Here is a 27,895-nt window from a genome sequence, read left to right on the forward strand (position 1 = left end):
TGTTCAATTTTTGACATAAATGGCTCTTTAACCCCTCTTTCAAAACAGTGATCCTCTTCGGCTTCACAGTGCAAAGAACAAAATAATAATAAGAGTTGCTAATTGAAGATGAACCTTTTAAACAAAGATGTGAAGGTATCTGTGCTCATTTCTAAGACAAGGAAGCTAAAAGAAAGTAGTGTTTGGATATCTTAAAGTTTAGTTTGTTGTCATCAAAGATCCTTTTCCAATTGTAAGGAGAACTAAGGTCAACTGTCAAAATATCACTCTAGATGTAATAAATTCAAAGTCTCATGTTTACAGTCACTTTTAATGTTATAATCTGTGAAACCCTACGGAAAGTAAAGCAGGCACACTCTTCTGTTAAGTAACATTTTGTACTGATCAAAAATTCAGATGATATGACCACCAGGCATAAGAACTGCTACAAGATTATTACAAACATAAATTGAAAATGATGGTTATCACGTTATAGTGTGTGGTTTCAAAATATTCCTTTAGATGTAGCCTGCATTCAGAACAGTGTTTCTCCACCTCAGAAACTTTAAGAAGTGTGAACTTCAACTTCCAGAGTTTCCCAGCCAGCATGTTAAGAAATAGTAGATGCAGTCCATACATTTTATTTATTTATTTATTTTATTCAATTTCTTTAGCCGTCCAACTCTGGACATCTTACAATTCTAAAATTATAAATCAATAAAATCAATAAAAATATTAAATCAATAAAAAATTTACAAAATAAATCAATAATTTTTTTAAAATTGCTGAGGTTTGAGATACACTGAATAAGTTAAGATAATAAATCAAGAATTAATTTTACCATGGCATCTATTATAGTATATTTTTGGATCTAAGTTGTTTGGGTGCAATAATCATTATATCTCTTTTTCCAACATGGTCTTTAAATGCTTCATGTATCTAGGACTATGAAGAATACATTTCTGTAGGAGATGACCAGGCTGAGCCTGAGGGAGAAGCCAAACATGTCTTAAGTCACGAGTTCCTTAGCGCCCACAAGAGATTTAAGTTCAGCCCACCTCTTATCTCCCTTGTATTTCTCTTAATGGTCAGTTGGCCAGATTCTTGTAGAGAGCTTAAGCTTTCAATAAATCTTTATAGCATTTGAACTAACTGCATTTCCTGATTTCCTGGGCGCTTCATCATTTCCCAAGAATAAATGAATGCATTCAAAGAGAGAAAGTCTCTCCTGTCCCATTACATAATTTACAGGGGAAATACTCCCCCCTCATATCCTGCCCCACCTAAAAAAATGTGGTGATTGTCTTCTGAATCCTATTTTCCTGCATCAAGAGATATATAATACATTGGTTCTGGGGATGAAAAAGAGCCTTACCAGGAGAAGGGAAAATATAAATGGAAGAATATAAAAGGCTATATAAGACCAGATTTTCCACTGAAGACCAAGTTCATCCCATCCAGATGTGCTAGGCATCAACTCCCACAACTCCAGAGGCCAGGCTCCTTGAAATTCTGTGAATTATAGTTCAATACAGTTGTAGGGAGTCTGATACGGAAAGCTTGGTCCAAAGCCATTCAGCATCCTCTAATACTGATGGAACCAAAGGACTAAATAAGGAAGATTTGCAGTACAGATTTCTGTTATGTACCAAGAGCGTCCACCAGCAGGTGACGCTCGGTAGCTCGACCAGCAGCTCACCCCTGATTGGCCCAACCAAGCAATCTCTGTGGCGGGACAATCCTAGTGCTCCTATTGGTTGCCGGTCTGACAGCTGTCAGTATAAATAGCTGTCAGCCCGGTATGTTCTTGTTCTGTTGTACTAGTGTTCAATAAACAGTTAACCATTTCAGTAGCCTCTTCGTCATTTACCTCAGAACATAAAACTGGTGACGAAGGTTGGCGAAACTGACCCAAGACCATCGATCTAAAAATGACGACCTCTTCAATGTTTTCGCCGTTCCGTGTGGAGGCAGAATCCTGGGAGGCATTCGTTGAGCGCTTTGAGTGTTTCCTGCTCGCTCACGATCTTACCAGCCTCATGCTAGAAAGGAAAAGAGGCATTTTCCTCAATTACTGCGGACCTGAAATGTTCGCGACCGCTCGAGCTCTCTCAGCTCCGACTCCCGTCCATACAGTGCCATGGGACACCCTGATGGCTAAATTAAAGACGCATTATGAACCTGCTCCCTCCCGTTTTGCTCGGCGACAAACCTTTCGCCACTGCATCCAATTGGAGGGACAATCCATCAGCCACTACGTGGCTGCGCTCCGCACGGCTGCAATACCATGTGAATTTTCTGACCTAGATGAAGCTCTTCTTGAGCAATTTATTTACGGGCTCAAGGATGTGAATCTACACCGCCGTATTCTCTCCCGTTCAGACCTCACTTTAAAAATCGCCGTTGACGAAGCCCGCGCCTCAGAAATGGCTGATCAGTCCACCCCTGACTGTCGCCGTTTACCTCAGCCTCTACCTACGGGCCTGCCGGTGCCAACGCCTCAAGTTCACCACCAGCAAGTTTCCCCATCATTACAATCCGAGATTGACTTCGCTATTGACCGCCTGCAAACACTGACCCACAAGGATGGCCGTTCCTGTCTCAGTTGCGGCGGCCGTCACTCACGCTCCACCTGCCGTTTCCGTGCAGCCGTGTCCCGAAAATGCGGAAAAAAGGGGCATTTGGCTTCAGTATGCCGCTCTCCTGTTCCTGAAAACCGGCCTCCTCCTCAAAGTTCTGCCTACCGCTCTCCTGCACCGGCCCCACCAACCCGCCGGCTCAACTCCCTGTCCCTGGGAGACATCGAAGAGTACTCCCCTGAATGGGTTGTCGACTCCTCCTCCGCTTCTACGGGAGGTCGTGGTAAGCTGCACCTCTCCATCCTCATCGAGGGACGCCCTTGCTCGATGGAACTTGACACCGGCTCAGCCCGTTCCATCATGTCCTGGCAAACGCTATCTTCAATTCTGCCCCATTACCGCCTTCCGCAGCTCGCCCCTGCAAACTGCCATCTGCGGGACTATCAGGGCAATCCTATTAAGCTCCTAGGCTGCGCTACTCTCCAAGTCGCTTACGGCTTGTTCTCTGGCCGCCTGCCTCTTTTAGTGGTCCGAGACCCTCTCGCCTCTTTACTGGGGCTCGATTGGTTCAGGGCTCTGGGACTGTCCATAGCTGGCATTCACTCCACCCACTATGCCTCTCTTCCTCCTAATATTTTTTCCTCTCTCCTATCCGAATTCCAGGACGTATTCTCACCCTCCCTGGGTTGCTACACTGGTTCCCCTATTTCTCTAAATCTTGACCCGGCAGTCGCTCCCATCCGTCTCAAGGCCTGGCGTTTGCCGTTCGCCTTGAAGGTGAAAGTGGACGCGGAAATTGACAAACTTCTGGCCCAGGGGGTGCTCCAACCCGTCGACTTCTCCCCTTGGGAAACCCCTATCGTTGTTCCCTTGAAGTCCGACGGATCCATAAGGATCTGCGCAGACTTTAAGACAACCTTAAATAAAGCGCTCCAAGCCCACCCCCACCCTGTGCCTGTCGTCCAGCATGTCCTACATACCCTGGGACGCGGCAAAATATTTGCTAAATTGGACCTGGCGCAAGCATATCAGCAGCTCCCTGTTGATGAAGCCACCGCGCTTGCGCAGACCATCGTGACGCACCGCGGGGCCTTTAAATGCCGCCGGTTGCAATTTGGCATCAGCGTGGCCCCAGGAATATTCCAAGGGCTAATGGAGCGACTGCTCCACGGCATTCCTGGGGTCACCCCCTACTTCGATGATGTCCTCATTGCAGCGCAGGATGCCCCTACACTAGTCAAAACCCTCCGCGCTGTCCTTCTTAAATTCCGCTCCGCTGGTCTTCATCTGAAAGCCTCTAAATCCAATCCACCCCTCCCCTTCAAAGGTTGACGCCATTCTTTCTGCACCTACCCCCACTAACAAAGTTGAGTTGCAGGCCTTCTTAGGTCTCCTCAACTTCTACTCCTCTTTCATCCCTCACAAGGCATCCCTAGCGGAACCACTCCACCGCCTATTAGACTCCTCAGCGCCTTGGGTTTGGACTGGCTGCAAAGCGCATGCGCTCGCGGCTGTCAAACGGGCTTTGACAGCTCCCCCTGTTTTAGCCCAATACAACGAGGCCCTGCCGCTGCTCCTAGCGTGCGACGCCTCCCCCTTCGGTGTTGGCGCTGTGCTGAGCCACGTTTACCCGGACGGCTCCGAAGCCCCTATACCTTCTACTCCCGCACCTTGTCCAAGCCTGAGCGAAACTACAGCCAGCTGGACAAGGAGGCGCTGGCCGCCGTCGCAGGAGTAAAACGCTTCCACCACTACCTCTATGGGCGGCCCTTTACCCTCCTGACCGACCACAAGCCACTACTAGGTATTCTCTCAGGAGACCGCCCCACCCCGCCCATCCTCTCACCCCGAATGTCACGTTGGGCAGAATTTCTCTCTGCTTACACCTACACATTAACTCACAAGCCAGGCCTCCACATGGGTAATGCAGACGCTCTGAGCCGCTGCCCCTTGCCACTTCCGGTGTCTGACCCTGCTCCCACTGAATCAATCTGCCTCCTGGACGATCTCCACCTTCCTGTGTCCGCTTCGGACATAGCCCTGTCCTCCCGCTCCGACCCTACCTTGTCTAAGGTCATCACTTTTGTTCGCAGCGGCTGGCCAACTACCCCTATAGACCAACAAGTCCTTCCTTTTTATCGCCGCCGCACCGAACTGTCCACCATCCAAGGCTGCTTACTATGGGGCCATAGGGTGGTCATCCCTGCCTCCCTGCGCCATGCAGTGCTGACCCGCCTCCATGAGGGCCACCCAGGCATTGTCCGTATGAAATGCCTGGGTCGCAGTTACGTCTGGTGGCCCTCCATGGATGCGGACATCACTGCCTGGGTGCAGCACTGCTCGCCTTGACAACAAGTCCACGCGGCGCCTCCCGCCACTCCTTCCCGAGAGTGGGAACAACCTAGGGCTCCATGGAGTCGCCTCCATGTGGATTTTTTGGGCCCCATTGATGGCACCTCTTTTTTCCTCATCATAGATGCTTGGTCAAAGTGGGTGGAACTATTCCCCATGCACTCCACCACCTCCTCAGCCACCATTCGCATTTTGGATACCCTATTCACGACTCACGGCCTGCCCGACATCATAGTATTGGACAATGGGCCCCAATTTTCCTCCCAAGAATTCCAACATTACCTGCAACGTTTAGGCATCCACCACGCCCCCGTAGCTCCCTTCCACCTGGCGGGGAATGGCATGGCAGAACGCGCTGTGCACTCCGCTAAGGAATCCCTCTCCCGCATGTCCTCCTTGCCCATGCATCTCTGCGTGGCTACCTTTCTACGTTGCCAACACACCACCCCATGCCCGATCATGGGCAAAGCCCCCTCCGAACTCCTTATGGGTCGAAAACTCCGCACTACCCTAGACCGCTTGCACCCGTTCTATTCTTTCCCCTCCTTTCCTTCTTCCCCACCCCCTAGGACTTTTCTTGTGGGGGAGGGGGTGTTTGCAAGAAATTTCGCAGGTGACCCGAAGTGGGTACCCGGAGTCATTGCAGAGTTAACAGGGCCCTGTTCCTACAGGGTCCTCCTTGGCAATGGACGACATTGGAGGCGGCATTTAGACCAGCTGCGGCGGCGCATCGATGAAGGTACACCGGACAGTTCGCAAGTTCCAGTTCAGAGTACACCAGGCCCTGACAACGCCGCCTGCCGGCCCGACCATCACAAACCAACTAGCTCCGGCGCCACTCCAACCGCCCCGCTCTCGCCGGACTACTTACCTGCAAACTTCAATGGGACTCTTGGAATTCGGCCTACTCGGTCACTCCCCAGTCATGGCAGTAAGAACACTCCTCCTGCAACGACGGCCACACCTCAATTGAGAAGATCTCAGCGAGTGCGCAGACGCCCCCTATATTTACGCGACTACGCTTGCGCGGACAAGGGGGAAGGGGTGTTATGTACCAAGAGTGTCCACCAGCAGGTGACGCTCGGTAGCTCGACCAGCAGCTCACCCCTGATTGGCCCAACCGAGCAATCTCTGTGGCGGGAAAATCCTAGTGCTCCTATTGGTTGCCGGTCTGACAGCTGTCAGTATAAATAGCTGTCAGCCCGGTATGTTCTTGTTCTGTTGTACTAGTGTTCAATAAACAGTTAACCATTTCAGTAGCCTCTTCGTCATTTACCTCAGAACATAAAAATTTCCTTTGGTTTTGGTTTTGCAGAAAGTGACTTCTATTTGGACCTCTTGAGAAGAAGAAGTACACAACAGAAACTATGCAACATGATAAAAGCAATGAGCCACAATATGAAGTTCAGAAGGAGATGAGCAGTACTCAATCTATAGAAGATGCACCTGCAGAAGAAAATATTTGGCCAACATTGGCAAAAAAAAAAAGAAAAAAAGATGGCTACTCCTTCTGTTGTTGTTCTTATGATCATAGCATTGGGCTTCAAGGAAACTTTCCAACCTTGAGAAATAAATTTCATTATTTTCTATCTTTTTGAATTTATTCAGTCATTCATTTAAATGTCCAAGGAACACAAGGAGGCATACAAACTTAGGAAAAAACACAAAAAAGCTGCTAAAAAGATTACCTCAAACAGACAGGCCAGACCAAAAACAAAATTTAAAAAACAACAAAAATGACAAAACAAAATAGGAACCTCAAATAAATTTGATCTGGGGTCAAAGCCAGATTCTGAAAGCTTCCCAGAACCCCAGGAGATAAGATACCATCCTTATCTCTGAAGGATGCTGCTTCAGAGAGTGGCATCATGTACACCCAGGCCTAATTAACTCCTTAACTAGGTCAAGAGTAAACTGAAGGAGAGGCAAATGAGAAAGGGTGGGGTGAGGAGAACGAGAAGTAAGCCTCCTAGTTATGATGAATGCATTGTTCCATGCTAACATTTCATATCCATCCAGGGTAATAGCTAAGTTACTGTGAAGGTCTTCAAGGCTGCCTTTTTTTAAAAAAAAAAAGTGAATAAATAAAACAAAAATAGATTCAATACTTTTTGTTGCCATTTTTCAGGATGCTTAATCTGCCCAGATGAACAGACTCCATTAGTGACTCTTTTGCAAATAATTGATTCTAACTTTCTGCCTTAAGTAAAAAAAAACAACATGTGCATTACCTCTCATTGAGTGGATATTTTCTGAAAGGCTAAGATTCTCTAAATGAATAGAAACACGCACTTTCATCCCCACTGAGAAAAAGAGAGCAGCTTTCAAATGTTACTTCCAAGTAGTGATGTGCTTGGGCTCGTGATAGCCAATTGTTACATTTTCTGAAATTTTACAAGCTGGTTGAGATCAGAGCTGACTTTAAAATATTTTCCAGCACATTATTGCTTTCAGGATATATGTGTCGTGTTGGCTTTTGAACTTTGATTGAATTAGAATCAATCACAATGTGACCAAACTGGTAGATTTGTTCTAACCAAATGGAAGCAGACTTGTTTCAAAATAGAGACCATTTTATACAATACAATACAATACAATACAATAGTAGAGTTGGAAGGGACCTTGGAGGTCTTCTAGTCCAACCCCCTGCCTAGGCAGGAAACCCTATACGTTTCAGGCAAATGGCTATCCAACATCTTCTTAAAGACTTCCAGTGTTGGGGCATTCACAACTTCTGGAGGCAAACTGTTCCACTGATTAATTGTTCTCACTGTCAGGAAATTTCTCCTCAGTTCTAAGTTGCTTCTCTCCTTGATTAGTTTCAGTTCTAAGTTGCTTCTCTCCTTGATTAGTTTCCACCCATTGCTTCTTGTTCTACCCTCAGGTGCTTTGGAGAATAGTTTGACTCCTTCTTCTTTATGGCAACCTCTGAGATATTGGAACAATGCTATCATGTCTCCCCTAGTCCTTCTTTCTCTTAAGCTAAACATACCCAGTTCCTGCAACCGTTCTTCATATGTTTTAGTCTCCAGTCCCCTAATCATCTTTGTTGCTCTTCTCTGCACTCTTTCTAGAGTCTCCACATCTTTTTTACATCATGGCAACCAGAACTGAATGCAGTATTCCAAGTGTGGCCTTATCAAGGCATTATAAAGTGGTATCAACACTTCACGTGATCTTGATTCTATCCCTCTGTTGATGCAGCCTAGGACTGTGTTGGCTTTTTTGGCAGCTGCTGCACACTGCTGGCTCATTTTCTGTTAGATGACCCAGCTATACAGATCAGAGCTGACCAAAGCTTTACAGGGATTCTTCATTTGGGCCAACTTTCAAGTAAATCACTCCACTGAAGCAAACGTGTGGATCAGACAAAGAAGAGAACCATTTTAGTGCAATGGATCAAATCCATTATGCCTATGAAGTACTTGGGAATGGCTTTTTCACTGTGGCATCCATATCAGACTTTTTTAGACAGTTTGCCTTTGATTTGAATTTCATTTACTTTTTCAAAGCCAGAGACAGTTCTCAGCCTGCTGCTCTCTTTTATGTTAAGGGAGCAATAAACTTCTGTACTCCTCCCCTCGATGCTGTTGTGAGTTGAACTTGGCTGACAGAACTCTGAATATAGATCCAATGTTGAGTGGTCCAATATGTACTCTTGGGTCAAATCTTGCTTGATTAGAATGTGAAGTGTGTAAATTCTGCTTGACTAGAATGTGAATTCTATGGTTTTCCCAGTTGCAATGTATGGCTGTGAAAGTTGGACCATAAGAAAGGCTGAACTATGGCACTGGAGAAGACTCCTGCGAGTCCCTTGGACTGCAAGGCGATCAAACCAGTCAGTCCTAGAAGAGACCAAGCCTGACTGCTCTTTAGAAGGTCAGATGCTGATGATGAAACTCAAATATTTCAGTCACTTAATGAGAAGGAAGGACTCACTGAAGAAGAGCCTAATGCTGGGAAAGATTAAGGGCAAAAGAAGAAGGGGAAGACAGAGAATGAGGTGGCTGGATGGAGTCACTGAAGCAGTAGGAGAGAGCTTAAATGGACTCCAGAGGATGGTAGAGGACAGGAAGGCATGGAGAAACGTTGTCCATGGGGTGTGATGGGTCAGAAGTGATTTTGCAACTAACAATAACAAGAATGTGAATGAATGAGTGCCAGATAATGGCCTGAGGATTGTTGCTTCTAAGACTAAGCCATAGCAAGGCTAGAAATGGCATTTTCTCTGTCTGCCTTTTTTCTGTGGCTGCCTATCTTTGTGATATTAGATTAGCAATTTCTGTTGTCCCTGCTAACAAGAGTTTGGACAGCAAACCACCATCCTGAAATAGATAAGTCATATCCAGAAAAGGCCAAACTTTGCTAATAATTATGTGGAAAAGAGCTTGGGAAACGGGGTGAAGAGATATTGCCTATGAAACTGTCAGCTAGGAGAACATAGTCCACAATGGCAGAAGGAGTGGGGCGGGATAGGGGATGCAGAAGAGATCCTCCCTAAGCACTCTTGACTGTAAAGGTGATGGTGGCAGAATTGTACCTTCAGAATTGCAAGATTGATGTCAGCCTTAGCAGTTAGTTAGACAGGAAACACAACTGGATAAATTAATTCTAGCTTATTGTAAAGCTACATTAACAGAATCTTTCTTAGATAGGATCCCTTCTGAGCCTCTTGTTCAATCCACAATACAGTTGTGGGGCTATGCTATTTCTTATATGACCATTCCTTAGGCAGAACGTTTCCATCTTATCTCCCATAGTCTTTCTCACATACTCTACCTGTTACATATTGAGACTGGAGCGATAGGCTCCACCAAGGTCCTCCATTTCGGCAGAATTCTCAAAGCTGATAGGCTGAGCCATCTAACAGGGCTAGCTGTCAGACAGGCCGGCGCTGGATTTATAAATAGTTGTCTAATAAAGAGCTATTGTTTGTCACTGAGCCTGAGTCTGTCTCATCTGTTCACCCGATCTAACAGTACCATTACATGGATCTTCTCCTGCCAAAATAGTGCTGCTAGGATAGGCCAAATTTCCCAACTAGTTTCTCACAGAAATCAGTAGTCAAAGACGACAAAGCTGCTAAAGGACAAGTGAATGAATATAATTCAGGGTCATGTCAAGTGTGAAATCTCAGAAAAGCAAGGGGAAAATAACTTACTTTTGAGACAATTTTTAAAGCTGAGGTTGGTTTTTGCATTGGTTCTATCAACATAGCTTCAATTCTCTTTTTATACAGTATTTTGGAGATTCGCCATGTTATCCTTTCCTTATTCTTGCCTTCTCAGCTTTAAAAGGGACACCAGAGAAATCATTTTTAAAAACCTTTTCAGTGAAACCCTTGGAAGCATTTTGCTGAAACATGTCAGGATTAACATCCATTGAAGAATTTACTATCCCTGCTACCCACTCCTTCAACTGAAGCAACTCCATGGCTTCTGAGGCTTCTCAATAATACCTTATTGATGGCCCCAATTGTTCAAAAGATTGAAGATATGATGTTACTTACAGTAATTTATGAATGGTTTCCAGATATAGATTAGGTACTGACAATTATAATAAAATATGGCCATCCTTTATTGAAACTGTTGTTTAAAACTTTATACATGAAGCATACCTATCTCTCTATTTCTCTATCATCTTTCCTCTTCTGTTTTATTAAAGGTCAAAATATTTTTTTAAAAAAAAACACATTTCAAACTAATTCAGTCTCAACCAGTTTGATCTGGTTGGAACCTGCTTATTTCTTCATTTGAAATGAATCCCGAGTAACTTGCACAGACTTAATATGGAAAAATCAGACGATCTTCTTCAGACATTTTAAACTCTTTACTCATTTATCTTGATTTCCAGTTCCCCAGATTCATTATTTGCATTTGTAAAATGTAAATTGTACAGATATTTTTTTACAGTATGAATGTAAATTCTTGGAGAGAAAGAAAAGTTAGGTTAACATGCAAGGCAGAATCTACTCTGCTGCCTCAAATCATCATTTTAAACGGAGTTAATAAAGGACCAATGTCACCGCACCATATATCAAGCATATTTGTAAGGTAGATTGCACAGAAATACGGGTTCCCAGGCCCCATCACTGCCATATTGAGAGCTATGGCCCACTGGAACATGCAGTGCTCATTTTGTATTCATTGAATGGGATGGATCTATTGGCAAAGATGTTTCTTATATAGGCTTATATAGTATGTACTATTCTTTTAAATATTCAGAAGTGGATTGTGGAAGATTTCTAATTGCCATTTCCAAGTATACTCAAGGCTCTCAAATGGAATTGATGGAACACATGGTCCATAGGTAGGTAAGATGACTCTAAGGCCACCAATATGCTTGGAAAAGCTTGAACTTGACACCTGGCACCAAAGGCTCAAACCCTTTGGTTTAGATTCTTTTGGTAAATGTAAATGGAAAGCCAACATGCTACAAAGAAAAGGGGAGAATATCTCTGTGCACAGGAACCTGTAGCCCAGAAGTCCCCCCCCCCAAAGTATGCCCATCTGCATGACATTTAAGCTGAAGCAATGGAAAAAAATCATGTTATGGGAAGGAAGGGCCATCCAGATTTTTTAGGTCCTAATTACCATAGCAAGCAGGTTGTAAACTGATGAGCATCCATCATGCCACTGATTTTGTGGGAAATGCCCTTAAACTGCATATTTTATATACTTCCTACAGACTGATGTCCACGATCAGCTCTAAAATATTCTAATGGTTTCTTCAAGTGCTGTTCCATCGGAGATGAGTTGTGCATTAGGAAATGGTGTAAAAATGGAAATCGTGAATATTTTTTTTTCCTGGATATCTATGTATTCATTGTGATTAGCCTTTCCATGCAATGCAGCCAAAATAAAATAGCTGAACAAAATATATCCACTTCATTGTAATGGTGGTGAGATTGAAACTCCGGACATTTTTTTATGTGTGTCACAAATTGCAAACAAGCAAGCAAACAAATAAACCAGGGAGTGTTTATATTTCAGTCAGGGTCACCATTTTGATTTTTACTACCGTACAACTTGCAATAGCTCTGCAAAAAAGTACAATGAAAAAAAAAGTTCAACTATTTCCTAGTGCTTTCATAGAAAATAAATCTGAAACCATTGTCATATTCAGTATTTCATATGCACTAGGCTTTAACATTCAGATTATGCAATTAATGTACAGTAGAAGCAGCTTTTATTGCTAATAACTGCACACTCAGTCACACTTTTTTCATGTCACTTCCCCCTATTCTGAATAGGGTTTCATTTTATGCATGCTATTGTCTCCAGAGAAGCCTAGCAAGTAATGAAGAACACTAATAGAATATATATTTTACCCTTGTACTATTTCAGTAATTTGTGTGCGTATTTGTGTTTAAATTAGCTCACAGCCACCAAGGCTCCAGTTTTTCCAGTGACTGCATTTCTATATCACACGTATCATACACGTCTTTGAAATATTTTTGTGGTGCAATATACATCTTTACTTGGAGTTTATTCATTTGGAACTAACTGAAATATTTCTGGAGTGAGTCACTTCTATATTACCTTAACTGGCAACACAATAGTCATTGGAAATATAGATGGCAGCTTCTGCATTGGGATTTTCTAAATGCACTTCCCAGTTGTGAAGGTGATCCAGCAGTTGGATCAACAATCTTGTGTGCAGTTCATCGGTTACATGCTGACAACAGCCATGGGCTTCAATGCATCTAAATATGCAGCTTTGTTCAATACAATTATGAAATTGGATAAGAAGCAATTAGTATGTCTCTAGTCAACTAGCACGAAGAACAAATATAAGATATCAGCAAGTCAGGTTCCACACAGAATTAAATTTGAAAACTAGATGCTGTTAAAAATATTTTAACATCTTGGGCTTTCTAAATCAATGTTGAATTTAAAGGCTGGGAAAACTCTTCTTCCAAAACAGGCAATTTTTTTTGTTAGCATATTAAATTAGATATTTTGAAAGCATGTGTACCACGCAGACTGCAGTTTTAACACTGTATTGCAAGGTATATTTGAAGGCAGGCAGTGTTACTATAGACATTAAGGACAGAAGCTAAATAGAATGTCCCTTTCCTTTTTTTCTTGCTTACAAGTTGTATTCTACTGGTGTTTCTTTCTTCAAAAGCATTGCCTCCTTTGCTGTAGGATTGTCACTAAATCTTCAAATGCAGTCTGGATAAATAAAAGCTGTATTTTTTTTCTTTACCATTCTCCTTTCAGAATAGCTATGGCTTGGGTTCTGAAATGCTTTGGAAGTCTCATTCCAGAGTACTCAGTAGATGATGGTCTAGCACAGTGATGGCGAAACTTTTCAGCACCGAGTGCCGAAAAGGTTGTGCGGAAACATCGTGGGCAAGCACATGTGCACCCGTCGGGGCCATGCTCCAGAAAAGCCGAACCTCTGGGTTCTAGCATGCATGCACGCCTGACAATCAGCTGGCAGGTGGCCATGCACAGGCTGGTTTTCAGCACTGCAGCGTGCGCAAAGGACAGCTGATCATCACATGCGCATGCACACTAGAAACCCGGAACACACAGGCAAGGCTACATGTGCCAGGTGACATGGCTTCACATGCCATTTTGGACACACATGCCATAGCTTCGCCATCATGCGTCTAGCACATAAAATATGTTTACAACTGTAAGCCTTCTTTTTTTGAAATATTCAAAGCACACTGACAACTTCTTAATCGCTTCTCTGTCTTTAGGCTAAGATGAAGTGTGTGGGTAGTATGTTAGTCATGGCATGGAGGCTGACAATCTACAAATACAGTTTACCTACAGATCAGCCTCTGGCATAAAGTAAAAAGAAAGCAGCAATCAGGAATGAAAGATCTTCTGGGCATTATTTCTAGACGCCAATTAGCTGTTCAAGAAGCCGTAGCTGAAAGCCTCTGCATCAGTCTGCAATACAGACTTGACATATGTATATGTATATGTATATTTATACTATATATAATTTAGTATAGCATATTTATTTGGAGGAATCTGATACACAGATTCCCAAGAAAATAAGTGGTAAATAGACAAATCACTAGAGGCTTTTGAGATAAGAATTTCTGCTGGAGTCATTTGAGCAATTTCAAGGAGCATTAGAGAGATCTCAAGTTAAGAATCAGATAGTCAAAAGAGTCATAGAACATCTGCTTCAGTCAACATAGTTTGAGACAGGAATAGTGGCATCTTCTTATACATATGTGTAACTTCTATTAAATTTTGAAACATTGAGAAAAGATAACATTTCCTTCAATTCATGCTGAAAATCTAGTGATTACAGATCTCCATGTACGTTTCTTCATAATAAAATGGAGGACAGACTTAATAGATTTTGGCTTTGACTTCCAAGTGTACTGGAGGTTCTCACCTACTGACCGCAATTGGGATTCACAAATCCATCACTAAGCAATGAAATCACGAAATGTCACATAACTGCATTTGACTTATTTCCCACCACATTGTAAAGCCATCACAGACCATCCTCAGCCAATTGCCTTATTAAAGGAGGGGAAAAGCATCCAGGGATCTGTGCAATAATCACTCATGTTGTAAGATGTCAGCATAATTGATGGGTTGAGAAATATTATCTGGCATTTTCTTATCATTAAAGGTAAAGGTTCCCCTCGCACATATGTGCTAGTCGTTCCTGACTCTAGAGGCTGGTGCTCATCCCCGTTTCAAAGCCGAAGAGCCAGCTGTGTCCGAAGACATCTCCGTGGTCATGTGGTCGGCATGATTAAATGCCGAAGGCGCACAGAGTGCTGTTACCTTCCCACCAAAGTGGTCCCTATTTTCTACTTGCATTTTTACATGCTTTCGAACTGCTAGGTTGGCAGAAGCTGGGACAAGTAATAGGAGCTCACTGTTATGTGGTGCTAGGGATTTGAACCGCTGAACTGCCAACCTTCTGATCGACAAGCTCAGCGTCTTAGCCAGAGCTACTACGTCCCTCTTTCTTATCATTAGGGTTGCATAAATTGAAAGTAATGAATATGATTGATTCAATCAAAAATGAATTGATGATTGCTTGCTAAACCCAAGTAAGTTAGGATAAAAGAACTAGGCTCAATAACTCTGATGGTCAATACTATTTCTGCTGATAAGGAACTGATACAAAGCAGATCAATGCCTTTCATTTATTTTTTTGTAGATCTTGTCATCCATTGGAATTGTGAATCACTGCTTCCAAAAGGCAGGTCTTCTGTGCAACTATAGTTTCATATGATAACCTAGGGGATCTGAGCCAAGTATATTTATACAGTTCAAAGATTTGCCCTGAGACCACCTGTGGATTCTACCTAGGGCAGCGATGGCGAACCTTTTTTGGCTCACGTGCCATAAGTGGGGGGAGCGTAGGGGGGTCGTTTGCAGGTGTGCTGCATCCATAATGCAATGCACGACACCCCCCCCCCCCGTGCGCATGCATGCACTACAGGCGCGACCCCCATTTTTGCATGCTTTTTTCGCCCTCCCCAGGCTCGAGGCTTTATAGGAGCCTGGGGAGGGCGAAAACAGCCTCCCCTGCCCCCCCGGAAGCCCTCCGGAGGCTTCAGGGACTTTCAGGAGGCTTCCCTGAATCCTCCAAAGCAGTCTAAACGACCCTCCGAGCAAACCGGACTTCCGGTTTGCTCAGAGGGTCGTTTTGAGTGCTCCGAAGGCTTCAGGGACCTTCGGGAAGCTTCCCTGAAGCCTCTGGAGCAGTCAAAACGACCCTCTGAGCAAACAGGAAGTCTGTTCCTGAACTTCTGGTTTGCCCGTAGGGACAGTTTTTTGTGCTCCGGAGGCTTCAGGGAAGTTCATGAAGCCTCTGGAAGGCCTCCGGGGGGGGGGGGGGGGGAGGGGAGGCTCTTTTCGCCTATCCCAGGCTCCTATAAAACCTCTGGAGCCTGGGGAGGGTGAAAATTGGCTTTAAAAAAGGGTGAATTCCACTGGCCAGCATGCACATGCGCGCTGGCCAGCTGACAAGGCAGCACCTCGCATGCCCTGACAAATGGCTTCATGTGCCACCTATGACACGCGTGCCATAGGTTCGCCATCAATGACCTAGGGTTTTGCTTTGGTTAATTACTTCTTATAAACAACTTAGGGTTCAGAAAAGAACTCATTTGAAGCTTCTCACTCATTCTGGACAAAAATTTTAACTTCTTCCAAAGGACTCATGCTATCAAACAGGCACAATTCCTCAATGTACCATGATGGATACCTACAGATTCATAATGATTCTCAACAGGTCTGTTGATAGCATAACTGAAGATCAAATAAACATATTACCAATATTCGTGCATGTTCCCAAAGTTTTATTTTTTTACATTTAGTTTCAATAAAACAGAGAATAAAATCTACATTTGTATTAACAGATCTACAGAAGTGTTAATGTACTCCCTTCTACAACTTCAAGTAAATGCTTTAGAGTGTACAGTACTATTTTAAAAAATATTTACAGCAAAAACCAATAACAAACCTTTCATTTCACTTCAAACTGAGCCATTCTGTATTTTATTTTTTGACCTCCCAAGATAATTTTTGTAGCGCTCAAAAGTTATGTGCACATTCAAATTACCGTTCCTTACTACTGAACCTTCAGCAATTTAGAAATGTTAGGAAGCCAAGTTTAATAGTATAGACACTGCTTCTCGGAAAATATAAACAGAACATTTAAGTAATTCAAAGCTAGTTTCTGAAACCAACTGTAAACAAATAATGACACCTGGCTAGAAAAACACATTATTTTTCAAATGATCCAATTTAGAGGATGTTGTCTTGTGAAAATGGTATGCTGAAAAACCTTATTGATTTGGCTGCAAGGATAGCAACAATGAATACATTTTTTTACGGAGAAGGAAATAAAACAATCACTGCCCCCTTAAAGTACATAACCAAAATTTGAAATGATGTGCTCATCTGCTTGATTTACGTGCTTGGCACTCCAATATTCCTCATGTCTCTTAATAGAATTGGTCGGTAGGTTTGAGCCAAGCTTTCCATATACTCAACGTAATTATTCACCTGAAATCCATGGAGTGCTTCTTCCTGCACATTGTACAGAAGAAAAGTATTATCAGAGGAGGGAAAAACAAAACCGCAGAATGTGATAGTAAGTTAAGAAATTCTATTTTTCAAAACAAGCTAATTTTATTTTTTCCTATTAATATTTACTATTAATATTTATTTAATTTTTTCCTATTAATTGGTACTTTGGGGAATTTAACATGCTAAATGAACATTATGTCAACAGAGAAAGCTAGACCTTTCAGTCCTATAGGAGAAAGAGAAAGAAAGAGAGAGGGGGGGCGGAGAAAGAGGGGGGAGGGGGGAGAAGGGAACTGTCAAGACTTCTAATGAGGAACAAATAAGGATTCGAATCAGTAGTATAATAGAATCAGTGGTATAATGGGTAATAGCAATAGGACTTAGACTTATATACCGCTTCATAGTGCTTTAACAGCCCTCTCTAAGCGGTTTACAGAGTCATCATATTGCTCCCAACAATCTGGATCCTAATTTTCCCCCTTTGGAAGAATGAAAGGCTGAGTCAACCTGGAGCAGGATTATTTTCCTTTCTGAAAGTTTTTGTTCCCTAAAATCATAAAGCAATTAATATTCCTGTTATCTGACAGCTTTGTAGTCACTTGCTTCAATAAGGCATGGGAAATTTGTATGCAAAACCAAGGTATAATGGAAGTCACCAATATAGATACAGATGTTCTTTTGTTACAATGCTCATCTGAATTCCATTAAAATGGAAGATGGCTGAGTGGCTTAAGATAGGAATAGACAAGCTCATTTGCAACCAATTCGTATCCAGAGCTAGAGCTAGAGGTAAATAGCCATTTTAATGATGCATTGGTTTGCTTTTATATTGTTAGCATTGTTTATTTTAATACAAATATTATATTCTTAAGAGTGTAATCCCTAACCAGCTAAATCCAGAGTGGTTTAATTAAGCCTCAACTGGAATCAGTATGTTGTGGATTTGATTCGTCAACCCTGCCAAGTCAATTAAATCAGGATTCTGTGCTTTTTCTTCAAATATTTTTCTTTTATAGAATATAAAAACTGCTCTTCCCAATTGTGTTCCGTGCGTTTTAATGAGAGCCTTACAAGTCTGACCTATACTTTGGCCTCTGTATCTTAAGAACTATGAAGTTTTGACAGCTTGTCATCAGATGTTAACATAAGGAGAGTTGCTCTGGTATATTGTCACCTACTACATGATGAGACCTAAAATTCTGCCACTGTATTTTAAAATTAATGTCAAAGATACCAAATTAATGGAATACTTGGGCATTCATATGATAAGGCTGTTATAGATAGACAGAGGCTTAATAATATGCTTTAACAATTAATTTGATTTTTCTTATTTAAAAATATTACTCTGCCTATTGGGCTAATTACAAACGTGAAGTCATTTCTTTTTCATACACAAAAGTCAAGCTTGGAATTTTAGTTTTATATTCAATTAAAAGATTTTAAAAGATAAAAAGACAAATATGAATCCCACATTAGGAACCCGGGAGAGAGGAGAGGAGAGGGATTAGGGGAAAATATACTACCCAATTTAACAATCACAAAATGACATATTCACTTCTTCTCTAGAACAGGTCAGCACTAAAGTAGAATTCTTCAACAAGCTCTTGGTAAGACAGTAGTCCTACAAATTAGTATTTCCTTTCTTGAACTGATAAAGAACAGAATGAGCTATGGAACAGGAATTGTCTGTTCAACCCTGATCATCTGATGACAATACATGATCTCAAGAAAAGGCTTTAGGTAAGGGAATTCCACTCACCTGGTTCACTATTTTTAATATAATCAAAATGCCTGGCCATATATTTTTCAAGGTGTTGATCAACCACTTCCTGTTCAATGAAATTATTTTCTATAGATGCATGAATTTTTGGAAAATATAGGAAAATCAGCTGGGGAATTCTTAGATCTGTGCATTCCAGGAAAGGGTTGGGCGGGGGGAGATACATTCCAGGATGGACCATGTAGTTTGTATGAGAGAAATCATCCCTTCCCCATCCAATGTTTTTTTCTTTATATTACTTTCATCCATATAAATGACATTCTTGATAAAGTTACTGAGCAAAGTATAAAGTCACCCTAAAGCAATGCTCAGTATTGAAACCAATGTCTTGGCAACCTCATGGAAGGTGTTTGCTGTTGCCTATGATTATGAGTACTAACCAAGTGTCCAATTCTGTCTAGTTTATGGTCCTAGTGGTTAGCCGCAATCATCAAACTGGGCAGAAATGCTGAACAGGAATCTTGGTATTTCTCCATAAGTCCATGCATATGTTTGTACATATATAGACGCATACCATATACTCAGTATAAATACAAACACAACCTTCCATTTTAAAAAAAATCATCTTCTATTTTTTCCAATTTTTCTTTTTAATCCAGTAATTTTTAAAAACAGTTTTTTTACCTGTGATTTTGTTTCTTCAATAAACAGACCAACACCCCCAACACCCCATAACCACAAATAGAAGTACAAACTGTTGAGTTCTTTACAAAAAAGATAACAAAAATTCTATCAGTTCTGTAGAGTTAATGTACTACACCCTTTTCTTTGCATACTTGATGCACAGTCTAAATGCATTAGGAACATTAAAAGTTGTCTTGTTGGATCAGAATTTCAAAGACCTATTTAAACCAATGTTTTACTTCTAATGGAGTCAGCCAAAATTCCACGAGGAGATAATTGATTCAATGTCTGTCAAAGTCACTATGTTTGGTTTTTGGATCTATAGCTCATTCCTGGTAGAATAAACTAACAAGAATCTGTGCCATGTGATATAGATATCTTATGCACTTTTTGCTGTGAAGCACTAATATGTTTCTTTTTTGTCAATAGAGAAGCATATAAATAAAAATTAACCGGCTGAAAATTACCATTATAAAACATTTGCTTTTGATGTCTCCAAATGACTAATTTCAAAGACTTGTAAACCATAAAAAGAGAATTGGGCATCCTGTTTTTCACAGGTCTTTTGAAGTCCCCCTCTGACCTGACTGCCAAAGACAGCAACCAAACAATAGCTTCCCAGTTTAAAGGAAGAAAAAACAAAAACATTTGTAAATTCTAATCCAAATAGTATTTTAAAAAGCGCTTTCCCTAATCTATTGAGGGAAAAAAATGGTAACAACAACTCAGCCATTTTTCACCACAGACCCCTCCCAACCATGTATGGATACCAATGCCCCAAAAGATTGTCCAGTCCAACAAAAAGATAAAGAAGCAATTACTTTAAGAAAAACTTGAAGGTCCTGAGCCTGGGTGTGTTGAAGGATTTCTTGTTGCAGATGTTTAAACACAGATATGCACATATATATCTGGTAATCTGGGCCAAGGAAAATACAAATGGCAATATAATGACAAATCTCTCTCCAGTCCATATAATTCCAGAAACACTGTGTGAGCCACTGCTGACAGATCTAGAAAAATATTTTTTTTAAAAATCATCATTATTATCTTCATCGTATTTTATGTTAGCACAAGTTGAACATTTCTGACTAATTCCGTATTCTACTATTCATTTAAGTCTTATTTAAGCATTCCATATGTGGATCATTCTAATCTAATCCAATTTTAGTGACAAAGTATTTTTATTCTTTTCTAGTAAAGAAATGGTTTTTCCATACTGGCCATATCACTACTGAGAGTAATTTGTTTAAATACAACTTTTCCTCACTCTCTGTTGTAGGCTGCCCTCCATTTTCCTGGAGGTGAGAAAGAGAACAAGGCATCAGGAATATAAACAAAAGAATTCATGTTCTTTTATTGATTAAAACAGTGGGGAAAATTGGAGGAGGAAGTATTAATTATATTCACCTTGAGTTACTTTTAAAGTAATAAAAGCAGGATAAAAAAAATCAAATAAATAATGAATAAATAAATCTCTCTCTCCTCCCCCCCTCAGAAAAGCCTTAGAAATCACTGAAGGGAGGGACCAAGTAGGTCTTAAGGGGAAGTTTTGAAGGAAGGTAGATGAGAAATCCCTATAAAGGCTCAGATAGGATCTATGTTGTCCCATTACATTTAGGAGAAGGCACAGCTCCCTATAATAGCCATCCTATAATGTTCAGAGGTAGGAGGCACATCTTCTGTGATTTGCATTTACTGTTGTCCACACAGATTCCTATGCCATTGAGCAGGCTTAAATTTGGGCATGAGTATTTGCATCATAATTTTCGGCATCCTTCCCATCTGTCAAGCATAGGCTTAAGTAGGTCTCCACCTTAGCATAAAAACCAGTTACTATCCTTTTAAAGCATAGCTAGAACAAAAAAACCTTCTACATTACACCAAAATTATTGTTTGGAATCTTTATAGTAGTATTTGTATTAGTTTAATATGTGTTTCAATGAAGAAGAGTTCTATACTTTTTCAATAAATCTGACAAACAGTGCTTATAAACTGATTTTAAAAAAGAATGGTTATCTTTCATATTTAAACTCTAGCACATTTTCTTTAACTATTACTATTTGGTTAATCTGCCCTACATATTCACACCCAAAAACAATACTTTAATTTGACTGCAGAAAGAAACTTTCAGATAAATTTTGAATTAATTTAAGAGTGGTTTGCCAAAAAGGGAAATAAAAAAAACCCCATAAGTATAAATGACACTGTGACAAATATATTTGTTGTCAAGGAACCTAATAATGATACAATTCAATTTTAGGCAAAATTAATTTCCCTGGTAACTTTAATCATGCATGCTTGGATCTCAGTGTAACTAATTATTGTGTATATAAATAGTATAGTGAGTTCATAAGATATATTCTGTAAGACATTAGGGCTGAGGTGGGCATAGACCAGGATATGGATTCAAACTGAATGCTGATCAATTCTGCATGCTGCTGTGTAACAGCAAAACATTACAAAGAAAAGCCACCTATGATATGTTTTTAATTTTCAAGCAAGCAAAATAATGCTATTTCGGAGGCTCACAGTTGGATTTCCCTGCTGATTACACACCAGAAATAAGTTTAATTTATACTATGAGTTGTGCCCACTGGTGTATATTTAAGAATTTGATGAATTATTCTATAATTGTTCTTTTCTTTATAATTTCCAGCTCAGGTTCTCTTACAACCCCAGGCATAAAGTGATTTCACCTCTACAAGTGAAACTTACTTGAAAGTAAGCTCTTTTGACAGTTGAGAAAGAAATAGCAAAATGATGACAGTTACGCTAAAAGTGGAGCTAAGGACTGCAGCTGAATGAAGATCCACAAATGAAGGACCAGCTCTTTGTTATTCTTCTCCAGAGAAGGAGAGGATTTGAGATTGCCCACAAGTGCTCCAGACAGTTGCTCCTTGTGAGGAGAATAGCAGTCTCCCAGAGTTTAAACCCATAGGAGACTGCTATTCTCCTCACAAGGAGCAACTGTCTGGAGCACTGTCATTTCTGAAAAAGGCAGGAGAAGGAAGTATTGGAATCCAGTATCCTTTTGAAAGTACTGACTGTGGTTCGAATACTTCCTACTCCTGTCATTTTCAGAAATTGCTTGTAAACTGTTTATCAATTAGTAGGAACTTTTGGATCAACATATTTTATAGCAGTGGTGGCACAATATTGCAGGCTAATTCTGCCCATAGCCAGGAGTTCGGTCCTGACTGGCTCAAGGTTTACTCAGACTTTGATCCTTCCAAGGTCAGTAAAATGAGGACCTAGATTTTTGGGGGCAATATGATGACAGTGTAAACCCGCTCAGAGAGTACTGTAAAGCACTCTGGGCGGGATATAAGCCTAAGTGCTATAGCACCAGATGAGTTTTCTTTTATCTTAGTAAAAGAAGTTTAGCTACAAGTTTAAGGACTTAATTCTTTTTTATTTTGGAATAAATAACAAAACAAATTTCATTTTGGAAAGATACCAAATGGACTAAGAGTCCAGACAGATTTGAAATAAGATTTTGGAATTAATTATAAGAATCCGTTTTGTGGAGAAATGTTTTTGTTTTGAATGCTTTAAAAATGACATGGTAGGATGGGATTTTTCCACTAGAGAGAATTAGAAACTAAAGATTACAATGAAAGGAGAACAGTTAAATTTGATTTACTAATTCAGAAGGAAGCAAAATATTTTAACATTGGCCAAATTGAAGGATATTTTTGAAAATGGACTGAGAAGTTGCTTCTATAGGCAGACTGTATTTAAAAGAAGCTGTGCAAGAAGAACAAAATACACAGAAGTGTATTTAAAAATGATAGGTTGCAAGAATCATACAGCAAAAGATGCTACACTGGATATACAAAAGAAATCAGTTGATGCTTTCATACTTAAAACATCTGTACAAGTAATACACCAAAAGAGTGACCTGGGTAATTTTGAATTTACAAAAGAGGCTTGTTAAGGCTTTGAAGAATTTTGTGAGAAGGGACAAAGAAAAAATGAAAAGAAATCAAGTTCTAGGACATTATTTGAAGAGACTAAACATCAAGATTGTTAAAAGAAGAAATATGAAGTCGGTTTATTTTATCAAGGCTAAAATAAGTATTTTTTTTATTTTCAGTAATTCTGAATGGACATTTGATGATCAAGATTGAAATGAGGTTTTAAGGATTTGTTTATAGGTTAGATATGGAATATGGGAAAAATGTCATGTATTTTATACATGTTTTTTGTCATTTCTTTATATATTTATTTTTTGTATTTACTATATTCTTCTTTCTTTTCAATTTTTTTCTGCATCATCTACTTTTAACTTTTGTTTTGCTTGTATTAGTTTTTTTATCATTGCAAATGTAATTTTTAATAAAATTACTATTAAAAAACAGTAAGCTCCTTTGAACTCAGTAACATTATAGGATCACATTACTGAAAAGGGTATCACTTTGGTTACAATTATGCAAAAGTCTTTTTCACTGGTACATTTAAGACAATCCCTAAGGCTACTTTTTCTTATTACCTGTGATGATGTAAATCCAGACATATGGAAAGCAGAAAAAACTAGTGGCAATTCAGCTTTCAGCAACATCTCAACATAGTGAGCACTGCAGAAGTAGACTGGATGGATGCCAGATGCTGCTGTGTCTACAGGCAGATGTATCTAACCATTGGAAAAACACACACAAAATGGTTCCTTATTACACAGCAATTGGAGCAGCTTGTTACTATTACTCATAGACTGGCTCTGTTCTTGGAGAATTCAAAAGGAATAATTTGGGTTCGAGAAAAAAACAGAAACCTTCATCATAATATATGACAAATGTTAGCAACATTTTCTAGCTTTTAATTATTATTGATACTAGTTCATGAGCATTCTTTTCTTCACTTGATTTTCAATTTACTTGGCAGTAAAGGAATATTTTCATTTACTGCAGAGATAGTTAAGAGGTTGCAAATGAATATGCAAAACAACTATGAACCCCTCTACTGCCAGAGGGGGGAAAAAGAGAGTCGTTTTGAATGAGCTTTTTGGCAGGGAAAAGGTAAGCACTCCATGCTGCTTTCTATTCCAAATTCAGATAAGCAAAGGCATTAGGAATGTCTTGCATATTATATGCAATTAAGACCTGAAGCCATTATAATGTGTCAGAAAAACAAATTGAAACAAAGATGTGCATATATCAACTCATAACTTAATTTTCTTTTCTGATCCTCTGTGTAGTCTCCTGAAAATCCCAGAGTATTGAGTTATCAGACATGGAGAATTAGATGGAGAGAACAGCAGGAATACACCTCTTCTCCTTCCCCTCTTGTAGAAAGGAAACTAAGAACCCCATTTCTATCCCTTCTCAGGCCCAGAGTAAAACTAGACCAAGCCAAATGATTGCCAATACCAAAATATGTGCCCCTGAATTCCTTACAAAGTTATACATGACACCATAGCACCATTTTTACTTGTACACTTTCATATATTTCCATCACTAAGTGATGCAATCCCTATTGCTTAGGGATAATGGATCCCTGCGATCCACATTGCCATCATTAAGTGTGGGTCATTAAGCAAGCACTTCCTTGCAACTGGCAGGAAGATGCAATTCCCAGGCATCTTGCAGGCCAGCAGAAGATAATTGGTTGCTGCTAAAAATAAAAAGATTTGCTTAAAAGCCATGATGTGGAGGAATATTTTATACTGCTACCCACCCACCCATACAGGACAGCCATTTTAAACCTTCAGCTATTTAAACAAAAGACAACTGGACAACTTGGATAAGAAGCGAAACATCTTCAAAGAAAAACCACAAAGTCCAGTTGCCTCTTGAAAAACCTCCTTTGGGACAACCATGACCTGGATGACTGAGAATCTCCATAGACATTCAGCTACTTAAAGTTGCTTTGAGTTAAAGGGATAGGGAGAGAACTAGGTACCATCTGTTCTATTCTTATCTCTAGGATTTAACCCAGAAATCAACTCAGGGCAGGGCCGATCCAAGGCAAGCAGACATAGTGAGATCCACTTTTAAAGTAAAGAAAGGGATAACAGTAATGTGGTTATGGATTTCCCATTTTACTACTCATTTTAACATTAGATTTTATTTTTTATTTTTTAAACTTTAACCGAAGCAAAGTATTGAACACCTATATAAAATCATAGCATATGTTTAAAGGTGACAAAACACCAACACTAGAATTTTCTTAATGTCGAAGAAGCCTTGGATTAGAACCATGATTTTCTAAAATACTAAGGCATCACAATGGGAAAGAACATTGGGTAGACCAAGTCTACTATAGAGTTGGACATTTCTAGAAGACATGCTATTAAGAAGATGCCTTTTTGAGTTTTGGGGTAGGGGAATCTTCATTTGTTTCTCATAGATTACGTAAAGGCAAGGTCTCTAGGTTTCTTCCTTCCATTTTGCATTCAGAATATGCTAAAACTTTTGGATACTGAAAAAAATCCTTAATTTTCCAAATAGGGGCAAAGTATATGATAACATTTGAAACATTGTGTATTTTGTTTAATGATACTAACTTTAAAAAATCTCACTATTTCAAATGCCAAAATAATGACAAGACATGAGTACTGATTCTGATTCCCCCTCTGTCCAGCTTTTCTCTCTCTTCTTTTTCAGCCTTCAGACAAGCAAAGTAAGTGGGGAAGCCGGATTCATTTAACCGTGCTACTAATTTAACAACAGCAGGGATTCACTTAACAACTGTGACAAGAAAAGTTGTAAAATGAGGCAAAATACTCTTAATACATGCCTCACTTAGCAACATAAATTTTGGGTTCAGTTGTGGTCATAAGTCAAGGACTACCTGCAGTGCCTAGTTATGGTATAATAAAACAAAAATTAATAATCTAGAGAACGAAAACAATACACAGAGCAATAGTAATAAAAGGGCACTGAATAGCTCTCTCTGCCTGCACACAATTTAACACTGCTAATAAAGTGTGTCTTACTTCTCATTTTAAAATCCAATAACTATAATTGATATCGGTCTATTTTCCCCTCCTGTTAGAAAACGAGCTGGTGTCAAATCCACATTATTTTTGCATGGGAGTACGTTTGTACGGATGAAATATCCAGTTGGAAAGTCCTTAAGTGAGTGTCCTTTTAAAGAGGCTAAATTAATAAGCATTCACTAAAAATGCTCAAAGCAATTTGTCAAGGTTACGTTTCCTTCGAAATCTTACAGAATTATGCAGCCGTGGTGCCCAAAGAAAGGCTGAAACAAGGAGATAGGAGAACTGGTGGAGAAATGTTAATGTCTTCTCTCGGTTTCCCATCATTATTAGAAACACAGACGATACAAACCAGTCGTAGCATACGTATCCATCCTGCTGATTACCTGTAAGAATAATTAAGGAATTCCAATGTTTTTGTCTTCTCCATTGTAGACAATTAGCAAACATCACAATAAGTAAAGGTAAAGTCTTCCTCGCACATATGCGCTAGTTGTTCCCGACTCTAGGGGGTAGTGCTCATCTCTATTTGAAAGCCGAAGAGTCAATGCTGTCTGAAAACCTCTCCATAGTCATTGGCCGGCATGACTAAATGCTGAAAGTGGACGGAATGCTGTTACCTTCCCACCAAAGTGGTCCCTATTTTTCTACTTGCATTTTTATATGGTTTCGAACTGCTAGGTTGGCAGAAGCTGGGACAAGTAACAGAAGCTCACTCTATTACATGGCACTAGGGATTCGAACCACCAAACTTTCTGATCGACAAGCTCAGCGTCTTAGTCACTGAGCCCCTGCATCTCTACTAACATCACGATAGATTAGAAAAAGAAAGGTCAACATGACAAAATATAAATTGTTGGCAAAAAGAAAAAAATGGTGGTTTTTGGAGGTTGAACACCCTGGTCTGAATTTTCCAACAGCTTTATCTCACCCTACGCACATTCTTTGGCCTTTTTTTCTTGTAGATTGGGAGGTAGTCAACAGCCAACATGGATTTCCACCCTACGTTTTTCACTTCCAATTATAGAAACAAAAAACAAGTGGCTTCTTTCAAGTTTCAATTGTTTCCCACAGTAAATTTGAAATGTGAAAGTTTGGTGTATTTGAAATGCTTTAAATAATGATACCTTTGGAGCCCGAAACACTTGAAATGCTTCAAGTTTTATTTCAAAAGAAACACAATGGAATAGCAAGGATGTTTTGTCCCAGATACAAAAGAAAACACTGTTTTCACTGTATCTGCCCCTATAGAGATAAACTTGATTGCAGAACTCAGATCAAATTAGGATCACCTACATCTTACAATTATGTGGCACCCCATTCTTTCCAATAGTGAACCCACATTTGAAGCACAGTTATATATCTATTTTTACAGAGGAATGGGTGAAAAAGAATGTAATTTCCAAAAAGAAATGTAATTCCTTCCAACATGAATATATTTCATAAAAACTGGATCTGTTTTTCCATAGGAAAAAATCTATGTAGTGGCAAAAAGCTGAAAATGACTTGATGGCAGATAATCATATGATCAATCAAATCAATCAATCAATCAATCAATCAATCAATCAATGTTTAGTTTTATTAATTATAAGCAACTATTGTAAAATTTAAG

General features: G+C 40.1%; 1 protein-coding gene across 2 annotated transcripts in view; it reads right to left on the minus strand.

Moving 5' to 3' along the window:
* Positions 1-16,194: 16,194 nt before the first annotated feature.
* The window catches only part of TBC1D32 (TBC1 domain family member 32), a 76,217-nt gene continuing 64,516 nt past the window's right edge, over positions 16,195-27,895 (minus strand). The window contains exons 21-24 of one of the 2 annotated variants that reach the window (XM_081940259.1): positions 26,515-26,669; positions 23,839-23,979; positions 20,168-20,356; positions 16,195-16,942 (exon numbers count right to left, since the gene is read on the minus strand). In XM_081940259.1, the coding sequence (XP_081796385.1) occupies positions 16,823-16,942; positions 20,168-20,356; positions 23,839-23,979; positions 26,515-26,669 (605 nt within the window). In that variant the 3' untranslated portion in view covers positions 16,195-16,822. The remainder of the gene's footprint in view (positions 16,943-20,167; positions 20,357-23,838; positions 23,980-26,514; positions 26,670-27,895) is intronic. The other variant, XM_081940260.1, reaches the window with a different exon arrangement.

Source organism: Natrix helvetica (assembly GCF_964273705.1).
Source record: "Natrix helvetica genome assembly, chromosome: 2".
Lineage (NCBI taxonomy): Eukaryota > Metazoa > Chordata > Lepidosauria > Squamata > Natricidae > Natrix > Natrix helvetica.